This window comes from Hypanus sabinus, chromosome 11 (genome assembly GCF_030144855.1).
Source record: "Hypanus sabinus isolate sHypSab1 chromosome 11, sHypSab1.hap1, whole genome shotgun sequence".
NCBI classification, from domain to species: Eukaryota; Metazoa; Chordata; class Chondrichthyes; order Myliobatiformes; family Dasyatidae; genus Hypanus; species Hypanus sabinus.
In genome coordinates, this window is record NC_082716.1 from 111,720,416 (window position 1) to 111,742,859 (window position 22,444).

At 46.8% G+C, this 22,444-nt stretch overlaps 1 protein-coding gene across 2 annotated transcripts in view; it reads left to right on the forward strand.

Moving 5' to 3' along the window:
* Positions 1–22,444, forward strand: part of LOC132402289 (ras and Rab interactor 3-like) — a 109,783-nt gene that overhangs the window by 75,725 nt on the left and 11,614 nt on the right. For both annotated transcript variants that reach the window (XM_059985143.1, XM_059985142.1), the window contains exons 8-10: positions 6,623–6,928; positions 15,516–15,647; positions 17,812–17,975. In XM_059985143.1, the coding sequence (XP_059841126.1) occupies positions 6,623–6,928; positions 15,516–15,647; positions 17,812–17,975 (602 nt within the window). The remainder of the gene's footprint in view (positions 1–6,622; positions 6,929–15,515; positions 15,648–17,811; positions 17,976–22,444) is intronic.

Sequence of the window (22,444 nt, forward strand, 5' to 3'; positions counted from 1 at the left end):
GGTTGTATTGAGAGCATCCTGAGCAGCTGCATCACTGCCTCGTTTGGAAATTGCACCATCTCAGATCGCAAGACCCTGCAGCAGATAGTGAGGTCAGCTGAGAAGATCATCGGGGTCTTTCTTCCCGCCATTACAGACATTCACACCATACGCTGCATCCACAAAGCAAACTGCATTATGAAAGACCCCACGCACCCCCATACAAACTCTTTTCCCTCCTGCCATCTGGGAAAAGGCAACGAAGCATTCGGGCTCTCACGACCAGACTATGTAACAGTTTCTTCCCCCAAGCCATCAGACTCCTCAATACCCAGAGTCTGGACTGACACGAACTTACTGCCTTCTACTGTGCCTATTGTCTTGTTTATTATTTATTGTAATGCCTGCACTGTTTTGTGCACTTTATGCAGTCCTGGGTAGGTCTGTAGTCTAGTGTAGTTTCTCTTTCTGTGTTGTTTTTACGTAGTTCAGCGTAGTTTTTGTACTGTTTCATGTAACACCATGGTCCTGAAAAACGTTGTCTCATTTTTACTGTGTACTGTACCAGCAGTTATGGGCGAAATGACAATAAAAAGTGACTTGACTTGACTTGACTTGATAAGGGGCCCAAAACTGCTCACAAGACTCCAAGTGAGGCCTCACCAGTGCTTTATAAAGTCTCAACATTACGTCCTTGTTTTTATATTCTGATCATTTCCTGTCAGAATCCTTATGTTCAGACATTCCTCTGCCCTGTGTCACTTTAAGGGCATAGAGTCAATCTCTATGTATGTCTATTATATTTTAATTATTAAAGTGTTCTTTATCTTACTTTTTTTTGTGTTGCGTTGGATCCAGTCTAACAATTATTTTGTTCTCCTTTATACATGCATACTGGAAATGACATTAAATAATCTTGAATCTTATCGCCGAGAATAGTAAGACCGATCTTAAAAATCAACAAGTTTTGCAAAGTCCTCGCCTTCCTTTCTCTAACCGCTTTGAGGGGAAGTCACGTGACAAATGAAGGCCAGCGTGGTATTTGATCTATGTGAATACTTGGGCCTGTAGTTAAGTCAGTGAGCCTCAGTGGCCACAGGAACCAGCTGCAGAGAAGCTGGACTCTGCGGTTTTCCTGAAGACATGTCAGAGCGCAGATAGAAATAGTTATCAGTTTCCTGTGCACGAAAGTCCTTCGAACCCCCCCTAATCCTTCTCTGGAGTTACAGTGACCGATGTGCGTGACACATCTGCCTGGAGGTATAAATATGTAATATAGAACGTGGACGAGCACAGCGCAGGAACAGGCCATTCGGCCCACAATGTTGTGCTGAACCGGCTAAAAAGCAAATCAGAAACACCCAAACACGAATCCCTCCTCCCTACACCATGTCCACATCCCTCCATCCTCCTCACATCCATGTGTCTATCCAAACGTCTCTGAAAAGCCTCTAATGTGTTTGCCTCTACCACCGTCCCAGGCAGCACATTCCAGGCATCCATCACTCTCTGAGTAAAAAACTTACCCCTCACATCCCCCTTGAACCTACCCTCTCACCCTCAATGCACACCCTCTGGTATTAGACATTTCTACCCTGGGAAACAGATACTCTCTGCCTCTTATAATCTTGTCAACCTCTATCAGATCTCCCCTCAGCCTCCAAGTTCCAGAGAAAACAACCCAAGTTTGTCCAGCCTCTCGTGATAGCACGAGCCCTCTAAACCAGGCAGCGTCCTGGTAAACCTCTTCTGCTCCCTCTCCAGAGCTTCAACATCCTTCCTATATTCCAAACATTGTAATTCTCTCTTATTTCTCTGAAAGTGTGGAGGATGGGGTTACTAGTCTGATTGGCAAGGACTGGCAAGCTGAGTTGGGAAGAGTTGACGTTATTCCCATTGGCTGGTGACAGGAGATGGAGTGTCAGCTAACCAATGGCAGAACATCGGGTGACAGTTACAGTTGGTAACTGTCCACCAATCTGAGGCCTCCGTTGGTCAGGTTCAACCATGGGCATTGCGTCCTAGCGGTCTAGACACGCAGGCCAGGGCAGTACGATCTGGAGAGCGAGCTGTTGCCCCTGTAGCATGCTCCCCCACCCCCACCTCCACACATCTGAAGCCGGAGGAATGGCAGAGACTGATACAGTTTGGTAGCAACAGCATTACAGGAGTTGGTAGCCGGCATTAAGCTCAATGTAGGACTGCCTTAGGGACTCCGGGTCCAGATTTTCCCTTCAGAAGCCTTCCTCATGAGTGGGTACGGCCACAGGGCAGCAGAGGTTTGAGATCAGAGTTTTCCTTGTCCCAGATGAGCTGCAAACTGTGGCTGATGAGCCCCATCTGCCAAAGTGATTGGTTTTCAGATGCCAGTAACCCAACTTTGGCCCCTGCCAGGCTTAGTTACTAAGCCACAAAGGCCGGGAGCTGGACTGGGTTGTCAGAGGGTGCTTGTGATGCATCACATTGGGAACATTTAATACCAAATTTGACTGAGGCACGACTGCGCAGGCGCTGGACATCAGCGAGTTAGACCGGCGGGAAGAATTTAAAAAAAAGACAGCTTTACAGAGCAGGGCGACTTTGGCTCAACAAGGCTTCGGTGATAATGGGTCGAGGCGAGGTAAGTTACTTGTGAAGGATAGGAATAGAAAGTATGTCTGTGAGTCCCTTTGCACTTTTGATTTTTGAATTTTCTCCACATTTACAAACTAGTCCGTGCCTTTATTACTTCTGCCAGGGTGCATGACCATGCACTACCCTACATTACTTTTTTTTTCCATTCCCCCAATAAGTCCTTCTGGAGATTCCTTGCTTCCTCCGTACTACCTGACTTCCACCTATCTTCATATCATCTGCAGGCTTGGCCACAAAGCCATTAATTCCTTCATCCAAATTACTGACAAACAAAGTGAAAAGAAGTGGTCCCAACACAGACCCCTGTGGAACACCACTAGTCACTGGCAGCCAACCAGAGTGGGCTCCCTTTGTTCCCACTCTTTCCCTCCAGTCAGTCTTCTGTCCGTGACGGTACCTTTCGTGAAGTACCATGGGCTCTTGTTAAGAGCATCATGTGCAACAAACACCTTTTCAAAGGCCTTTAGAAAGTCCAAATACACAACATCCACTGACTCTTCTTTGTCTATCCTGCCTGTTACTTCCTCAAAGAATTCTAATAGATCTGTCGGGCAAGATTTCCCCTTGAGAGCCGTGTCATATGACGTGGGCGATCGTGATCATTTGACAATGATTGTTCTTGAAAAATTTTTCTACAGAAGTGGTTTGCCATTGCCCTCTTCTGGGCAGTGACTTTACAAGACGGGTGACCCCCAAACATTATCAATACTCTTCAGAGATTGTCTGCTTGGGGGCAGTGATTACATAACCAGGATTGCGATCTGCACCGGCTGCTCATACGACCATCCACCACCTTCTCCCGTGGCTTCACATGACCCTGATCTGTGTGGGGGTGGGGGGTGGGCTGAGCAGGCACTACACCTTGCCCAAGGGTGACCTGCAGTCTAGCATTGAGAAGGAACACCTTATACCCCCTTTGATGGAGATGTGTCTCCACCTGGCACCCAACTAGCAACGGTGAATGTGACCTATAAAACCATTCTCTTGGATGAAACCTTGACAGAGCTGTGCAGAATGTTGCAAGTTTGCAATTCCGTCTCTCTAACCTCCTTCACTGAACCACCGACCAAGCAGCCCATTAACTTGTGCAAGTCTGGTTTCACCCAACCGGAGATGGTTCCTTATTTTTGATCAACACCTCCCCCTCTGCAGCTTAATGCTAACTGGTCTCTGATGCTGACTGGACCAGAGAGCATGTCTTATGAGGAACAGCTGAGTGAACTCAGGCTGATCTCTTTGGAGTGAAGGAGGAGGAGGAGAGGTGACTTGAAAGAGGTGTAGAAGTTAACTCGAGGCATAGATCAACTGGATAGCCAAAGACTTTTATCCCGGGGCTGAAATGGCTAATACCTTAAAGAATCAATTGATTCTGTTGTGGTTCCGGAGGACTGAAAAGTTGTAAAAGTCACTCCATTCATCAAGAAGGGAGAGAGGCAGAAGAAAGGAAACTATAGGCCAGTTGGTCTGACCTCAGTGACTGGGAAGATGTCGGACTTGATCGTTAAGGATGTGGTTTTGGAGGCACATGATAAAATAGGCTGTAGTCAGCATGGTTTCCTTACGGGAGAATCTTGCCTGAATGAGATTTACCAGAAGATGACGCTTGCAGTTTCACATTGCTGCGTGATGCACCTCTAACGGGGCCCTTAGCTCAGCTACACAGCACTCCGGGTCATTGAGGCACGTAAGCCTCCAAACCCTACGACAAGGTTGAGTAAAGAAACACGAAATACTGACAGAACTCAGCAGGCCAGACAGCATCTATGGGAGGAGGTAGCGACGACGTTTCGGGCCGAAACCCTTCATCAGGAGTGAAGTAACATGGGATGGTGGAGGCGGGGGGGATAAGAAATGGGGGGAGGGATGAAGTAGAGAGCTGGGGAGTGACAGGCTGGAGGGAAATGAGCTAGGGGGGAAGGTGGAGAATTATGGGAAATAAAAGAGAAAGAAAGGTAGGGCTGGGGGGAGAGATTATAGTGAGGGGGGTTCAGAGATTATAGGTTGAGGTCTTCTTGGAGGAAACTAAACTAACACTATTCATCCTCCAACAAGACCTCAACCTTGTCAATGGGTTTGGAGGATTGCGTGCCTCAATGACCCGGAGAACTGTGTCGGCTGGAGTCAGGGCTTTATGATTTGACTCTTGATAGGGTCACCCACGCCAAACAGGTCGAAGGGTAGAGGTCAGACTAAGAGTGGTCCACCGGTCTTCCAGATTTGGTGGGGGAGGGTTCATATCAGGGCTAACAACCCTGACTGGTAAAACAAAATTGTAACAGAAACAGCGACACTTTATAAAACTCTGATTTGACCACATCTGGAGTACTGTGTACAGTTCTGATTACCCACGCTATAGGAAGGATGTTGAGGTTTTGGAGAGGGTGCAGAAGAGGATGCTGCCTGGTTCAGAGGGCACGTGCTATCACGAGAGGCTGGACAAACTTGGGTTGTTTTCGCTGGGGTGGCAGAGCCTGAGGGGAGATCTGATAGAGGTTTACAAGAGGCACAGATAGAGTGGACAGGGAGAATCTGTTTCCCAGGGTAGAAATGTCTAATACCAGAGGACATGCATTGAGGGTGAGAGGGGATAGGTTCAAGGGGGATGTGAGGGGTAAGTTTTTTACTCAGAGAGGGGTGGATGCCTGGAATGTGCTGCCTGGGACGGTGATAGAGGCAAATACATTAGAGGCTTTTCAGAGATGTTGGATAGACACATGGATGTGAGGAGGATGGAGGGATGTGGACATGGTGTAGGGAGGAAGGATCAGTGTTTGGGTGTTTCTGATTTGCTCTTTAGCCGGTTCAGCACAACACTGCGGGCCGAATGGCCTGTTCCTGTGCTGTACTCTTCTATGTTGCATTCATAGCTTAAAGACCATTTTGTCTCCAAAGAATATCCAATATTTCTCCTTTTGCAAAGACAAGATTCACTTCTAGTCTCCAGTTTCAAATTCAAGCCCAGTTCCTTTACACTTTGCTCCATCAGCCAGTTAGAACACCCGAGCGGGCCCCCGAGGAAGCAATAATCCAGGTAGTAATCGGAACCAGAACCATCACTCTTTTGCTACGGACTGTTTTGCACAGCATTACATAACAGCAAGAAACATCATCATCATGTGCCATGTCATACAACATCATCATTATGTGCCATGTCGTAGGCCATCGTATTCCTTCTGCAGATTTCTCGTGTTTCTGACCACTTCAGAGGTTGTCTGCCTGGCGTCAGTTGTCACATAACCAGGACTTGTGATACACACCGGCTTGTGATACATGACTATCCAAGGCTTCACGTGACCTGATTGGGGCGGGGAGGGGGGGGGCTAATCAGGAGCTACACCTTTGCCCAAGGGTGACCTGCAGGCTAGCGGAGGGAAGGAACACCTCACACCTCCTTTGGTAGAGACGTATCTCCACCCCGGCACTCAAAACGAGAAACATAAATGGGTTTATTATCACTGACAGAGTGCAACAGGAGACCAAACGAAGTGAGGTAGTGTCTGTGGGTTCATTGTCCACTCAGAAATCCAAAGTCAGAGGGGAAGGAGCTGTTCCTAGAACATTATGTGTGAATCATCAGGTTCCCGCATCTCCTCCCTGATGGAAGCAATGACTTAAGTCAAATCAAATTTACCGCCATTTAGCTCTATACATGTATCCCGCCAAACGAGACGACGTTTCTCCAGACCAGGTTGTGAAGCACAGTGTACACAGAACACACATACAACACACAATAACTTGGGAAAGTAAGAATTAGATCCATAGAACACCACTAGTCATCAGCAGCCAACCGGTAAAGGCTCCCTTTATTTCCACTCTATCCATCTTTCCTGTAATACGACAAGCTCTGACCTTGTTTCACAGCCTCATTCGGGGCACCTTGTCAAAGGGTTCCGAAAACCCAAGTCAATAATGTCCACTGACTCTCCTTTGTCTGCACTGCCCCATACTTCCTCAAAGAATTCCAACAGCAACAGTTCCCTCTGACTCCACACTTCTCCTCCCTCTCCAGAGGTTGCCATCCAGAAGGCCTTGCAGAAGTGCGTGCTGAAACCGTTGCGTGACAACATCTATGCCTGCCTGCTTGACTTCCACACCAAGGACGGGTCTCTGAAGAAGCTGACGACCAACCAGCTGATCCTGCAGAGTCAGAGCCCAGCGCAGCTGGGGGTGACGGCCAACGTTCCCGACGCTGTGGCCCTGGAAAAGATCCAGCAGAAGTTTGCTGCCATGCACCTGGCCTACTCACCCTTCAAGAAGGTGGCACAGCTCCTGAAGGCCTGCAAGCTTATCTACGAAGCAATGTCTGGCTCATCAGGTAAGAGGCACCAGCAACATCAAACTTCTGACTTTATTCCCACTGAAACGATAAGCAATAGACCATAAGACATGGGAGCAGAATTCGGCCATCTGGCCCATCGAGTCTGCTCCACCATTCAACCATGCCTGATCTTTTTTTTAATCTCCTCCTCAACCCCAGTTCCCGGCCTTCAATTAACCTTTGATGCCATGTCCATTCAACAACTTATCAATCTCTGCCTTAGCTACACCCGACGACCTGGCCTCCACAGCTGCTCGTGGCAACAAATTCCACAGATTCACCACCCTTTGGCTAAAGAAATTTCTCTGCCTCTCTGTTTTGAAAGAGCATCCCTCTATCCTGAGGCTGTACCCTCTTGTCCTAGACTCCCCCACCATGGGAAACATCCTTTCCACATCTGTTCTGTCTAAGCCTTTCAATATTTGAAAGGTTTGAATGTGTTCCCCCTCATCCTTCTGAATTCCAGCGAGCACAGACCCAGAGCCTCGTTCCTCGTATGATAACCTTTAATTCCTGCAATCATCCTTGTAACTTCCTCTGGATCCTCTCCAATTACAGCACATCTTTTCTAAGATGTGGGGCCCAAAACTGTTCACAATACTCAAGGTGAGGCCTCACCAGTGCCTTATAAAGCCTCAGCATCACATCCCTGCTCTTGTATTCTAGACCTCTTGAAATGAATGCTAACATTGCATTTGCCTTCCTCACCACCATCTCAACCTGCAAATTAACCTTCAGGGTGTTCATTACAAGGACTCCCAAGTCCCTCTTCATCTCAGATTCCTGGATTTTCTTCCCATTTAGAAAATAGTCCGCACATTTATTTCTACTGCCAATGTGTATGACCATACATTTTCCAACATGGTATTTCATTTGCCACTCAATTGTCCATTTTCCTAATCTAAGTCCTTCTGCATCCTAACTGTTTCCTCAACACTACCTGCTCCTCCACCAATCCTCATATCATCTGCAAACTTGGCAACAAAGCCATCTATTCCATCATCTAAATCATTGTTATGCATCATAAAAAGAAGTGGTCCCAACACCGACTCCTGTGGAACACCACTAGTCACTGGCAGCCAACCAGAAAAGAATCCTTTTATTTCCACTTGCTGCCTCCTACCAATCAGCCAATGCTCTAACCACATTAGTAATTTTCCTGTAATACCTCGGGCTCTCAACTTGGTAAGCAGCCTCATGTGTGGCACCTTGTCAAAGGCCTTCTGAAAGTCCAAATATAAAACATCGACTGCCTCCCCTTTATCTATCTGACTTGTAATCTCCTCAAAGAATTACAACAGGTTCATCAGGTAGGATTTTCCCTGAAGGAAACTATGCTGACTTTGTCCTATCTTGTCCTGTGTCACCAAGTACTCCATAACCTCATCCTTAACAATTGACTCTAGCATCTTCCCAACCACTGAGGTGAGGGTAACCAGTCTATAATTTCCTTTCTGCTGCCTTCTTCCTTTCTTAAAGAGTGGAGTGACATTTGCAATTTTCCAGTCCTCAGGCACCATGTCAGAGTCTAATGGTTTTTTAAAAATCATTTCTAATGCCACCACAATCTCTAACACTACCTCTTTCAGAACCCTAGGGTGCAGTTCCTCTGGTCCAGGTGACTTATGAACCTTTAGGTCTTTCAGCTTTTTGAGCACCTTCTCTCTTGCAACAGTAACTGCACTCACTTCTCTTCCTTCACACACTCCAACATCTGGCACACTACTAGTGTCTTTCACAGTGAAGACTGACGCAAAATACTCATTTAGTTCATCAGCTATTTCCTTCTCCCCTGTTATTATTTCTCCTGCCTCATTTTCTAACAGTCCTATATCCACTCTCATTTCTGTTTTATTTTTAACATACTTGAAAAAACTTCTACTATCCACTGTGATTTTAATGACTCGGCCTCCACAGCTGTCCGTGACAATCATTTCCACTGATTTCCCACCATCTGGCTAAAGAAATTCCTCTTCATCTCTGTTCCAAAGGGACTTCATTTTATTCTGAGGCTATGTCCTCTGGTCCTAGACTCCCCCACCATAGGAAACATCCTCTCCACATCCACTCTATCTGTGGTCCTAGACTCCCCCACCATAGGAAACATCCTCTCCACATCCACTCTATCTGTGTCCTCTGGTCCTAGATACCCCCTCTATAGGAAACATCCTCTCCACATCCACTCTATCTGTGGTCCTAGACTTCCCCACTATGGGAAACATCCTCTCCACATCCACTCTATCTGTGTCCTCTGGTCCTAGACTCCTCCACTATAGGAAACATCCTCTCCACATCTACTCTATCTGTGTCCTCTGGTTCTAGACTCCCCCACTATAGGAAACATCCTCTCCACATCCACTCTATCTGTGGTCCTAGATTCCCCCACTACAGGAAACATCCTCTCCACATCCACTCTATCTGTGTCCTCTGGTTCTAGACTCCCCCACCATAGGAAGCATCCTCTCCACATCCACTCTATCTGTGCCCTCTGGTCCCAGACTCCCCCACTATAGGAAACATCCTCTCCACATCCATTCTATGTGTGTCCTCTGCTCCTAGACTCCCCCACTATAGGAAACATCCTCTCCACATCCACTCTATCTGTGTCCTCTGGTCCAAGACTCCCCCACTATAGGAAACATCCTCTCCACATCCACTCTATCTGTGTCCTCTGGTCCTAGACTCTCCCCACTATAGGAAATGTCCTCTCCACATCCATTCTATCTAAGCCTTTCAACATTCAATAGGTTTCAATGAAATGGTCCCCTCATTCTTCTAAACTCCAGACTGGAAAGGAAGAGGAATGAAGCCAGAATAGGGAGGTGAGGGGTTGGGATGGGGGGGATGCAGTACCAGGTGCCAGGTAATACGTGAGACCAGGTGAGGGGGGATGACGTAAGAAGCTGGAAGAGGTCAAGAGCTGAAGGAGAAGGAATCTGATAGGAGAGGACAGTGGACCATGGGAGACGGCAAACAGAGGACAGTGACAGGCAGATGAGAAGAGGAACGAGAGGGTAACCAGGAGGGAAATTAATGAATTAGTCCTGAGATGCTGCCTGACCTGCTGAGTTCCTCCAGCATTGTGTGTGTGTTACTCTGTCCATAGACACTGTCTAACCTGCTGAGTTCCTCCAGCATTTTGTGTGTGTTACTCTGTCCATAGACACTGTCTGACCTGCTGAGTTCCTCCAGCATTTTGTGTGTGTTACTCTGACCATAGATACTGTCTGACCTGCTGAGTTCCTCCAGCATTTTGTCTGTGTTACTCTGACCATAGACACTGTCTGACCTGCTGAGTTCCTCCAGCATTTTGTGTGTGTTACTCTGACCATAGACACTGTCTGACCTGCTGAGTTCCTCCAGCATTTTGTGTGTGTTACTCTGACCATAGACACTGTCTGACCTGCTGAGTTCCTCCAGCATTGTGTGTGTGTTACTCTGTCCATAGACACTGTCAGACCTGCTGAGTTCCTCCAGCATTTTGTGTGTGTTACTCTGACCATAGACACTGTCTGACCTGCTGAGTTCCTCCAGCATTTTGTGTGTGTTACTCTGTCCATAGACACTGTCTGACCTGCTGAGTTCCTCCAGAATTTTGTGTGTGTTACTCTGACCATAGACACTGTCTGACCTGCAGAGTTCCTCCAGCATTCTGTGTGTGTTACTCTGATCATAGACACTGTCTGACCTGCTGAGTTCCTCCAGCATGTTGTGTGTGTTACTCTGACCATAGACACTGTCTGACCTGCTGAGTTCCTCCAGCATTTTGTGTGTGTTACTCTCTCCATAGACACTGTCTGACCTGCTGAGTTCCTCCAGCATTTTGTGTGTGTTACTCTGACCATAGACACTGTCTGACCTGCTGAGTTCCTCCAGCATTTTGTGTGTGTTACTCTGACCATAGACACTGTCTGACCCGCTGAGTTCCTCCAGCATTGTGTGTGTGTTACTCTGTCCATAGACACTGTCTGACCTGCTGAGTTCCTCCAGCATTTTGTGTGTGTTACTCTGACCATAGACACTGTCTGACCTGCTGAGTTCCTCCAGCATTTTGTGTGTGTTGCACTGTCCATGGACACTGTCTGACCTGCTGAGTTCCTCCAGCATTTTGTGTGTGTTACTCTCTCCATAGACACTGTCTGACCTGCTGAGTTCCTCCAGCATTTTGTGTGTGTTACTCTCTCCATAGACACTGTCTGACCTGCTGAGTTCCTCCAGCATTTTGTGTGTGTTACTCTGACCATAGACACTGTCTGACCTGCTGAGTTCCTCCAGCATTTTGTGTGTGTTACTCTCACCATAGACACTGTCTGACCTGCTGAGTTCCTCCAGCATTTTGTGTGTGTTACTCTGACCATAGACACTGTCTGACCTGCTGAGTTCCTCCAGCATTTTGTGTGTGTTGCACTGTCCATGGACACTGTCTGACCTGCTGAGTTCCTCCAGCATTTTGTATGTGTTACTCTGTCCATAGACACTGTCTGACCTGCTGAGTTCCTCCAGCATTTTGTGTGTGTTACTCTGACCATAGACACTGTCTGACCTGCTGAGTTCCTCCAGCATTTTGTGTGTGTTGCTCTGGATTTCCATCATGTGCAGAATCTCTTGCAATGAATAGCGGAAAAAACAGTGTCTGACCTCTGGATTCTGCCTATGAGATTGGGCATTAACAATATAGGTTGGGTGACTTACAAGAATGATTCCAGGAATGAAAGAATTAATGTACGAGGAGTATTCGATGGCTCTGGGCCTGTATTCACTGGAGTTTAAAAGAACGAGGGTGGAGTCTCATTGCAACCGATCGAGTATTGAGTGGCCTAGACAGAACGACCAGAAGAAACCACTTCAGCAGGAAAAGCTGCCGAGAACAATCATGGTCATGGGCTGACCAAGATCAGCTGTGTGATACCACACAGCACGTGATGCTGCTGAGTTAGAGCAGATGTGCAGAGGATTTTGCCGTTAGTACACCAGTCTAGGACCTGAGGGCCCTGCCTCAGAAGGATGCATATTTAGAACAGAGTTGAGCAGGAATTGTTCATCAGTCACTGAAGGTGAATGAGCAAGTGCAGCAGGCAGTGAGGAAGGCTAATGGAATGTTGGCCTTTATTACAAGGGGAATTGAGTACAAGAGCAAGGAAATCCTCTTGCATTTGTACAGGGCCCTGGTGAGACCACACCTGGAGTATTGTGTACAGTTTTGGTCTCCAGGATTAAGGAAGGACATCCTGGCTGTAGAGGAAGTGCAGCGTAGATTCACAAGGTTAATTCCTGGGATGTCCGGACTGTCTTACGCAGAGAGGTTATAGAGACTGGGCTTGTACACGCTGGAATTAAGGAGATTGAGAGGGGATCTGATTGAAACATATAAGATTATTAAGGGATTGGACAAGATAGAGGCAGGAAATATGTTCCAGATGCTGGGAGAGTCCAGTACCAGAGGGCATGGTTTGAGAATAAGGGGTAGGTCATTTAGGACAGAGTTAAGGAAAAACTTCTTCTCCCAGAGAGTTGTGGGGGTGTGGAATGCACTGCCTCGGAAGGTAGTGGAGGCCAATTCTCTGGATGCTTTCAAGAAGGAGCTAGATAGGTATCTTATGGATAGGGGAATCAAGGGATATGGGGACAAGGCAGGAACCGGGTATTGATAGTAGTTGATCAGCCATGATCTCAGAATGGCGGTGCAGGCTCGAAGGGCCGAATGGTCTACTTCTGCACCTATTGTCTATTGAATTCCCTTAGTCAGAGGCTGGTGAATCTGTGGAACTCTCTGCCACGGACTGAGGCCAAGTTGTTGGGTGTATTTAAAGCAGAGGTGGATAGTAAAGGTTACGGGGAGAAGGCAGGAGAGTGGAGTGAGAGGGATAATAAATCTGCCATGAACAGACTCAACGGGTCATCTCGCTCTGCTCCCGTGTCTTGTGGAAGGAAAACCCAAGTTACAGAGTACACAGCACAGAAACAGGCCTTTCAGCCCGACTTCCCCATGCTGAGCAAGATGTCTATTCAAGTCGTCCCATTTGCTTGTGTTTGGGCACCTCTCTCTAAACCTCTCTTACCTACAATATCTGGAATCATGGAGTCTTGAAAAGCACAGCGCGGAAACAGGCCCATAGACTGTGACGAACCACTTAAACTGCCTTCTCCCATCGACTGCACTGGGACCAAACATTTACCACCCAAAACCATCCTCCTAAACCTGCGCCCGTCCGAAAAAGCTGGATCTCCTGGCAGCCGTCCATTTCAATTCCTCTTCCCGTTCCCATTCCGACATGTCAGTCCGTGACCTCCTCTACTACTGTGATGAGGCCACACTCAGGTTGGAGGAACAACACCTGGTATTCCATCCGGGTAGCTTCCAACCTGATGGCATGAACATCGATTTCTCAAACTTCCGGTAATTGTCCCCTTCTCTCCTTCACCATTCCCCATTTCTGTCTCCCTCTCTCACCTTATCTCTGACGGTGGTGGAGGCGGATACAATAAGGTCTTTTAAGAGACTGTTATATAGGTACATGGAACTTAAAAAAATAGAGAGCTATGTGCTAGATAAAATCTAGGCAGTTTCTACAAGTTTACAAACTTTACAAGTTTCTAGAGTAGGTTACATGGTCAGCACAACATTGCGGGCCGAAGGGCCTGTAATGTGCTGTAGATGTCGATGTTCAGAATCAGGTTTATTTTCATCGGCTTGTGTCGTGAAATTAGTTAACTTAGCAGCAGCAGTTCAATGCAATACATAATCTAGAAGAAAAAAATAAAATGATCATAATAATAAATAAATGTTCTATCGCCTTCTTCTGGTGCTCCTTGCCCTTCCCTTTCTCCCATGGTCTCCTACCCTCTCCTATCAGATTCCCTCTTCTCCAGCCCTGTATCTCTTTCACCAATCAACTTCCCAGCTCCTTACTTCACCACTCCCCCTCTCCCGCTTTCACCTCTCAGTTGTCACCTCGTAATTATTGCTCCCCTCCGGACACCTCCTCACTCTGATTTCTCATCTTTCTTTCCAGTCCTGATGAAGCATTCACTGTTTCTCTTTTCCATAGACACTGTCTGACCTGCTGAGTTCCTCCAGCATGTTGTGTGTTTTACTCTGTCCATAGACACTGTCTGACCTGCTGAGTTCCTCCAGCATTTTGTGTGTGTTGCGCAGTCCATAGACACTGCCTGACCTGCTGAGTTCCTCCAGCATTTTGTGTGTGCTACTCTGTCCATAGACACTGTCTAACCTGCTGAGTTCCTCCAGCATTTTGTGTGTGTTGCGCAGTCCATAGACACTGTCTGACCTGCTGAGTTCCACCAGCATTTTGTGTGTTACTCTGTCCAGAGACACTGTCTGACCTGCTGACTTCCTCCAGCATTTTGTGTGTGTTACTCTGACCATAGAGACTGTCTGACCTGCTGAGTTCCTCCAGCATTTTGTGTGTGTTACTCTGTCCATAGACACTGCCTGACCTGCTGAGTTCCACCAGCATTTTGTGTGTGTTACTCTGTCCATAGACACTGTCTGACCTGCTGAGTTCCTCCAGCATTTTGTGTTACTCTGTCCATAGACACTGTCTGACCTGCTGAGTTCCTCCAGCATTTTGTGTGTGTTACTCTGACCATAGACACTGTCTGACCTGCTGAGTTCCTCCAGCATTTTTGTGTTACTCTGTCCATAGACACTGTCTGACCTGCTGAGTTCCTCCAGCATTTTGTGTGTGTTACTCTGTCCATAGACACTGTCTGACCTGCTGAGTTCCTCCAGCATTTTGTGTGTGTTACTCTGACCATAGACACTGTCTGACCTGCTGAGTTCCTCCAGCATTTTGTGTGTGTTACTCTGTCCATAGACACTGTCTGACCTGCTGCGTTCCTCCAGCATTTTGTGTGTGTTACTCTGACCATAGACACTGTCTGACCTGCTGAGTTCCTCCAGCATTTTGTGTGTGTTACTCTGTCCATAGGCACTGTCTGACCTGCTGAGTTCCTCCAGCATTTTGTGTGTGTTACTCTGACCATAGACACTGTCTGACCTGCTGAGATCCACCGGCATTTTGTGTGTGTTACTCTGTCCATAGGCACTGTCTGACCTGCTGAGTTCCTCCAGCATTTTGTGTGTGTTACTCTGTCCATAGGCACTGTCTGACCTGCTGAGTTCCTCCAGCATTTTGTGGGTGTTACTCTGTCCATAGACACTGTCTGACCTGCTGAGTTCCTCCAGCATTTTGTGTGTGTTACTCTGACCATAGACACTGTCTGACCTGCTGAGTTCCTCCAGCATTTTGTGTGTGTTATTCTGTCCATAGACACTGTCTGACCTGCTGAGATCCTCCAGCATTTTGTGTGTGTTCCAAGAGGAAGAAGTTGGGGTTAGATGGAGATGAGGAGGAACCTCGCCTCTCAGAGAGCAGGGAACGTTTAGAATTCTCTGCCGCCGTGAAGTCTGAGCTTTGTGTGAGCATGGCTAGGGCGAGCTAGTCTGCGGAGCACTGAGGAATGAGGGCTACAGTGAATGGGGGAGGGGGAAAGGTCACCTCCGTCTCACTGATGGGCGTAGCTTTCTCGACCTTCCTGACAGTTAATCCCGCCATTGCAGGGAAGCCCTACGGTGCCGACGACTTCCTTCCGGTGCTGACATACGTCCTGGCCACCAGCAACCTGACCAACCTCTGGCTGGACGTGGAGTACATGATGGAGCTGCTGGATCAAAACCAACTTCAGGGTGAAGGTAAGGGCGGGGTGGGGTTCGGCTCATCAGCCAACCAGCCAGCCCACCTCCTCTGGGAGTGAGGCCACGACCGCAGTGTGGATTAGGAGGCTGGTCCATGCCCTTGTGCAGCGTGGTAAAACGTTTCTGTTTTGGTTGAAGGTTGCAGTTGGACTGGAGTTGCACATGGAACTGGAGATGACTTCAGTGGGGTTGTTGGCCTGGACTAAACATTAGGCTTGGATCTGGTTTGTGTGCAGGATAAATGTTCTCATGGACCAGTTGGGCCAAAAGGCCTTTAAACTCTGTTGATACTGAAGACTCAGTCTAAACCTAAAAGCGGGTAAAGTTTATGATTGCTTCAGGCCTCAGTGGTATTCTCCCAGGAACTCTGCGGCTTTGACTAGGAGTCTCACAAATTCCCAGGGCTCTGGGGACTGGGAAGAATTTCCAAGTCACAGGCAGTTGTCCCTCGAAGTCATAGTTGCCACTCAACGTTCCTGCTTCACTGGAGCTCAACTGGAGCCTGGGGCAGGCACTGTCTCAGTCTGAAAGATCCCAGTTTATTTACTGCCATTACACCTGGTGGTGTTGAGGACAGCAATGAAGGTCACACACAGCATGTACCGTAACAATAGTACATACAGTCCCACACAGCACGTTCCATAACGATTGTACATACAGTCACTCACAGCACGTTCCATAACGATTGTACATACAGTCACTCACAGCACATACCGTAACGATTGTACTTGCAGTCCCACACAGCATGTACCATAACAATAGTACATACAGTCCCACACAGCACGTTCCATAACGATTGTACAGTCACTCACAGCACATACCGTAACGATTGTACTTGCAGTCCCACACAGCATGTACCGTAACAATAGTACATACAGTCCCACACAGCACGTTCCATAATGATTGTACATACAGTCCCACACAACACATTCCATAACGATTGTACAGTCACTCACAGCACATACCGTAACGATTGTACTTGCAGTCCCACACAGCACGTTCCATAACGATTGTACATACAGTCACACATAGCACGGACCGTAATGATTGTACATACAGTCACACACAGCGTGTACCATAACAATAATACATACAGTCACACACAGCACGGACCATAATGATAATACATACAGTCACACACAGCATGGACCATAACGATTGTACATACAGTTACACACAGCACATTCTGTAACGATTGTACATACAATCACTCACAGCACATACCGTAATGATAGTACATACAGCCACACCCAGCACGGACCATAATGATAACACATACAGTCACACACAGCATGGACTGTAACGATTGTACATACAGTCACACACAGCAGGTACTGTAACAATTGTACATACAGCCATTCACAGCACGTACCGTAACGATAGTACATACAGTCACACACAGCACAGACCATAACAATAGTACATACAGTCACACACAGCACAGACCGTAACAATTGTACATACAGTCACACACAGCAGGTACCGTAACAATTGTACATACAGCCACTCACAGCATGTACTGTAATGATAGTACATACAGTCACACGCAGCACGGACCATAACGATAGTACATACAGTCACACACAGCATGTACCATAATAATTGTACATACAGTCACACACAGCACGGACCATAACAATAGTACATACAGTCACACACAGCAGGTACCGTAACAATTGTACATACAGCCACTCACAGCATGTACTGTAATGATAGTACAGTCACACACAGCATGTACCATAATGATTGTACATACAGTCACACGCAGCATGGACCATAATGATAGTAAATACAGTCACACACAGCATGGACCATAATGATAATACATAGTCACACACAGCAGGTACCGTAACAATTGTACATACAGCCACTCACAGCATGTACTGTAACAATAGTACACACCGTCACAGAATAATGTTAGCATAGGTCCCTGAGTGGTGTAGCCTGGAGTTTGATGGTGTATGGGATGATGTCCTGGAGCCATGTTTCTGCAAGAACGAACACACAGCAGTTCCTCATCTCACGATGAGTCAGCCGCAGGCAGTGAGCGAACTCTGGAGAGAACCAGATATAGATCCGTGAGCCAGGTTTAAATGTTGTGGCTGGCGGGCCAGGTAAAGTGCCTTCTGTCCTCACAATCTCACTGTTTCTCCTTGCACAGGGGGATATTATTTAACAACCATGTTCGGCGCTCTGTTCCACATCAGCAACTTTCAGACCCGGTCGCTGACCCGTCAGATTAGCGATGAGGCCAAGTCGTCTCTCTATCAGTGGCAGAGACGGAGGACGTTGCATCACAACCAGTCCAAACGGCGCTCGGCACAGGTTTGTCTTGGATAAGAGAGCTGCCATCAATAGCTCCATGCAGAACTCAATTCATAAGACATAGGAGCAGAATTAGGCCATTTGGCCCATCAGGTCTGCTCGCCATTCCATCATGGCTGATCCCTCACAACTCTATCCGGTCTTCTCCCCATAACCTTTGGGACCCTTGCTAATCAAGAACCTATCAACATCTGCTTTAAATATTCCCAGTGAGTTGGCCTTTACAGCCATCTGTGGTGACAGTTACACAAATTCACCAGAATCAGAATCAGGTTAAATATCACCAGCATAAGTCGTGAAATTTGTTCACTTTGTGGCAGCAGTACATGATAAATGAACAGAGAGAGAAAAGCAAAATTACAGTAATATGTATGTACATGCCTATTAAATACTTAAAATAAGCAGTGCAAGAAAAAACCATGGCAATAAAAAATAGTGAGGTAGAATTAACGGGTTCCAATGTCTGTTCAGAAATCAGATGGCAGAGGGGCAGAAGCTGTCCCTGAATCATTGAGGTAGGACAAGATTAAACAATATTATGAGATTTTAATTTCCCAAATATTGATTGGCATCTCCCTAGAGCGAGGGGTTTAGAGGGGTGGAGTTTGTTAGGTGTGTTCAAGAAGGTTTCTTGACACAATATGTAGATAAGCCGACAAGAGGAGAGGCTGTACTTGATCTGGTATTGGGAAATGAACCTGGTCAGGTGTCAGGTCTCTCAGTGGGAGAGCATTTTGGAGACAGTGATCACAATTCTATCTCCTTTACCATAGAACTGGAGAGAGCTAGGAACAGACAAGTTAGGAAAATGTTTAATTGGAGTAAGGGGAAATATGAAGCTATCAGGCAGGAACTTGGAAGCATAAATTGGGAACAGATATTCTCAGGGAAATGTACGGTAGAAATGTGGCAAATGTTCAGGAGATATTTGCGTAATGTTCTGCATAGGTACATTTCAATGAGAAAAGGAAAGGATGGTAGGGTACAGGAACCATGGTGTACAAAGGCTGTTGAAAATCTAGTCAAGAATATAAGAAGAGCTTACCAAAGGTTTAAAAATCTAGGTAATGATAGAGATCTAGCAAATTATAAGGCTAGCAGGAAAGGGCTTAAGAATGAAATTAGGAGAGCCAGAAGGGGCCATGAGAAGGCCTTGGCGGGCAGGATTAAGGAAAACCCCAAGGCATTCTACAAGTACATGAAGAGCAAGAGGATAAGGAATAGGACCAATCAAGTGTGACAGTGGAAAAGTGTGTATGGAACCAGAGAAAATAGCAGAGGTACTTAATGAATACTTTGCTTCAGTATTCACTACGGGAAAGGATTTTGGTGATTGTAGGGGCGACTTACAGCAGATGAAAAGCTTGAGCATATAGACATTAAGAAAGAGGATGTGCTGGAGCTTTTGGAAAGCATCAAGTTGGACAAACTACTCGGTCCGGATGAGATGTACCCCAGGCTACTGTAGGAGGCAAGGGAGGAGATTGCTGAGCCTCTGGCGATGATCCTTGCATCATCAATGAGGACCGGAGAGGTTCCAGAGGATTGGAGGGTTGTGGATGTTGTTCCTTATTGAAGAAAGGGAGTAGAAATAGCCCAGGAAATTATAGACCAGTGAGTCTTACTTCAGTGGTTGGTAAGTTGATGGAAAAGATCCTGAGAGGCAGGATTTATGAACATTTGCAGAGGTATAATATGATTAGGAGTAGTCAGCATGGCTTTGTGAAAGGCATTTTGTGCCTTATGAGCTTGATTGAATTTTCTGAGGATGTGACTAAACACATTGATGAAGGTAGAGCAGTAGTTGTAGTGTATACAGGTTTCAGCAAGGAATTTGACAAGGTACCCCATGCAAGGCTTATTGAGAAAGTAAGGAGGCCTGGGATCCAAGGGGACATTGCTTTGTGGATCTAGAACTGGCTTGCCCACAGAAGGCAAAGAGTGGTTGTAGACGGGTCATATTCTGCATGGAGGTTGGTGACCAGTGGTGTACCTCAGGGGTCTGTTCTGGGACCCCTACTCTGTGATTTTTATAAATGACCTGGATGAGGAAGTGGAGGGATGGGTTAGTAAATTTGCTGATGTCACAAAGGTTGGGGGTGTTGTGAATAGTGTGGAGGGCTGTCAGAGGTTACAGCAGGACATCGATAGGATGCAAAACTGGGCTGAGAAATGGCAGATGGAGTTCAACCCAAATAAATGTGAGGTGATTCATTTTGGTAGGTCAAATATGATGGCAGAATATTGTATTGATGGTAAGACTCTTGGCAGTGTGAAGGATCAGAGGGATCCTGGGGTCCAAGTCCATAGGACACTGAAAGCTGCTGCGCAGGTTGACTCTGTGGTTAAGAAGGCATATGGTGTATTGGCCTTCATCAATCGTGGGATTGAGTTCAAGAGCCGAGAGGTAATGTTGCAGCTATATAGGACCCTGGTCAGACCCCACTTGCAGTACTATGTTCAGTCTGGTTGCCTCACTGCAGGAAGGATGTGGAAACCATAGAAAGGGTGCAGAGGAAATTTACAAGGATGTTGCTTGAATTAGGAAGCATGCCTTTGCATGCCATAGGTTGAGTGAACTTGGCCTTTTCTTCTTGGAGCGGATGAGGATGAGAGGTGACCTGATAGAGGTGTATAAGATGTTGAGAGGCATTGATCATGTGGATAGTCAGAGGCTTTTTCCCAGGGCTGAAATGGGAGGGCACAGTTTTAAGGTGCTTGGGAGTAGATACAGAGGGGACGTGAGGGGTAAGTTTTTTACTCAGAGAGTAGTGAGGATGTGGAATGGCCTGCCTGCAACGGTGGTGGTGGTGGATACAATACGATCTTTTAAGAGACTCCTGGATAGGTACATGGCGCTTAGAAAAATAGAGGGCTATGGGTAAGCCTAGGTAATTTCTAAAGTAAGTATATGTTCGGCACAGCATTGTGGGCCGAAGGGCCTGTATAGCGTTTAGGTTTTCTATGTTACTAATAACAGATGCTGAATAAAGTGTAACAGCTACAGAAAAAGTGCAGTGCAGGTAAACAATAAAGTACCACCTGTCACACCGCTGGCGTTTAGGGCAGCAGTGAAGGTCCTCCATCTCTGGCGGTGTGTCAGGCTTCCTTCATCGTGTCAGTAGCTTCCTCTCGGTTTTCACTGCTGTCAGTCTGCAAGTCCCGGGTGGAGACTCGGGAATACCGTCACACTCCGCTGTAGGAGGATTCTTTCCGTAACTATTTTGTTTGACCAGTCAGGGTTGATAGCCCCTGTGGACAAGTGGACTACTCTCAGTTTGTCCTCTACCCCTTGACGTGTTTGGCATGGGCAACCCTACCAATAACCATATCACAAAGCGCTGATCCCAGCCAGCACCGGCAGGCAACCCTCCAAACCACAGCAGAGTTGTGGTCCTCTTGGAAAAGACAATAAGGTGCAAGTTCTTCATGAGTCAATGGTCCGTCTCATCACACTAGGGCAACATGTTGGAGAAAGTGAGGAGAGGACGTTTCAGGTCAAGACCCTTCACTGGGGTTTCTCCAGCACTTAGCGTGCATTGTGTTTATCGTAATAGGGAAACAGTTCATAGCCTCATAATAGATGGGTAGAAGCAGTTGTTGAGCTTATTCTGCCTGTGTGTCCAAGTGTCAAAATGCTCCTCCTTAAAATCCTTCACACCGTGGCCACATCTCCTCCATTATCTCAGGAAACTTCCAAAGCTAGATGAAAAACGACTTACTCAATACACTGGTTCCTACTTGATCATAGAACCACAGAACATTACAGCACAGAAACAGGTCTTTTGGCCCTTCTTGGCTGTGCCAAACCATTTTTCTGCCTAGTCCCACTGACCTGCACCCAGACCATATCCCTCCATACCCCTCTCATCCATGTACCTGTCCAAGTTTTTCTTAAATGTTAAAAGTGAGCCCGCATTCACCACTTCATCTGGCAGCTCATTCCACACTCCCACCACTCTCTGCGTGAAGAAGTCCCCCCAATGTTCCCTTTAAACTTTTCCCCCTTCACCCTTAACCCATGTCCTCTGGTTTTTTCCTCCCCTAACCTCAGTGGAAAAAGCCTGCTTGCATTCACTCTATCTATACCCATCATAATTTTATACACCTCTATCAAATCTCCCCTCATTCTTCTACGCTCCAGGGAATAAAGCCCTAACCTATTCAACCTTTCTCTGTAACTCAGTTTCTCAAGTCCCAGCAACATCCTTGTAAACCTTCTCTGCACTCTTTCAACCTTATTAATATCCTTCCTGTAATCCGGAGACCAAAACTGCACACAATTCTCCAAATTCGGGCTCACAAATGCATTATACAACCTCACCATAACATTTCAACTCTTATACTCAATACTTTGATTTATAAAGGCAAATGTACCAAAAGCTCTTTTTACTACCCTATCTACCTGTAACGCCACTTTTAGGGAATTTTGTATCTGTATTCCCAGATCCCTCTGTTCTACTGCACTC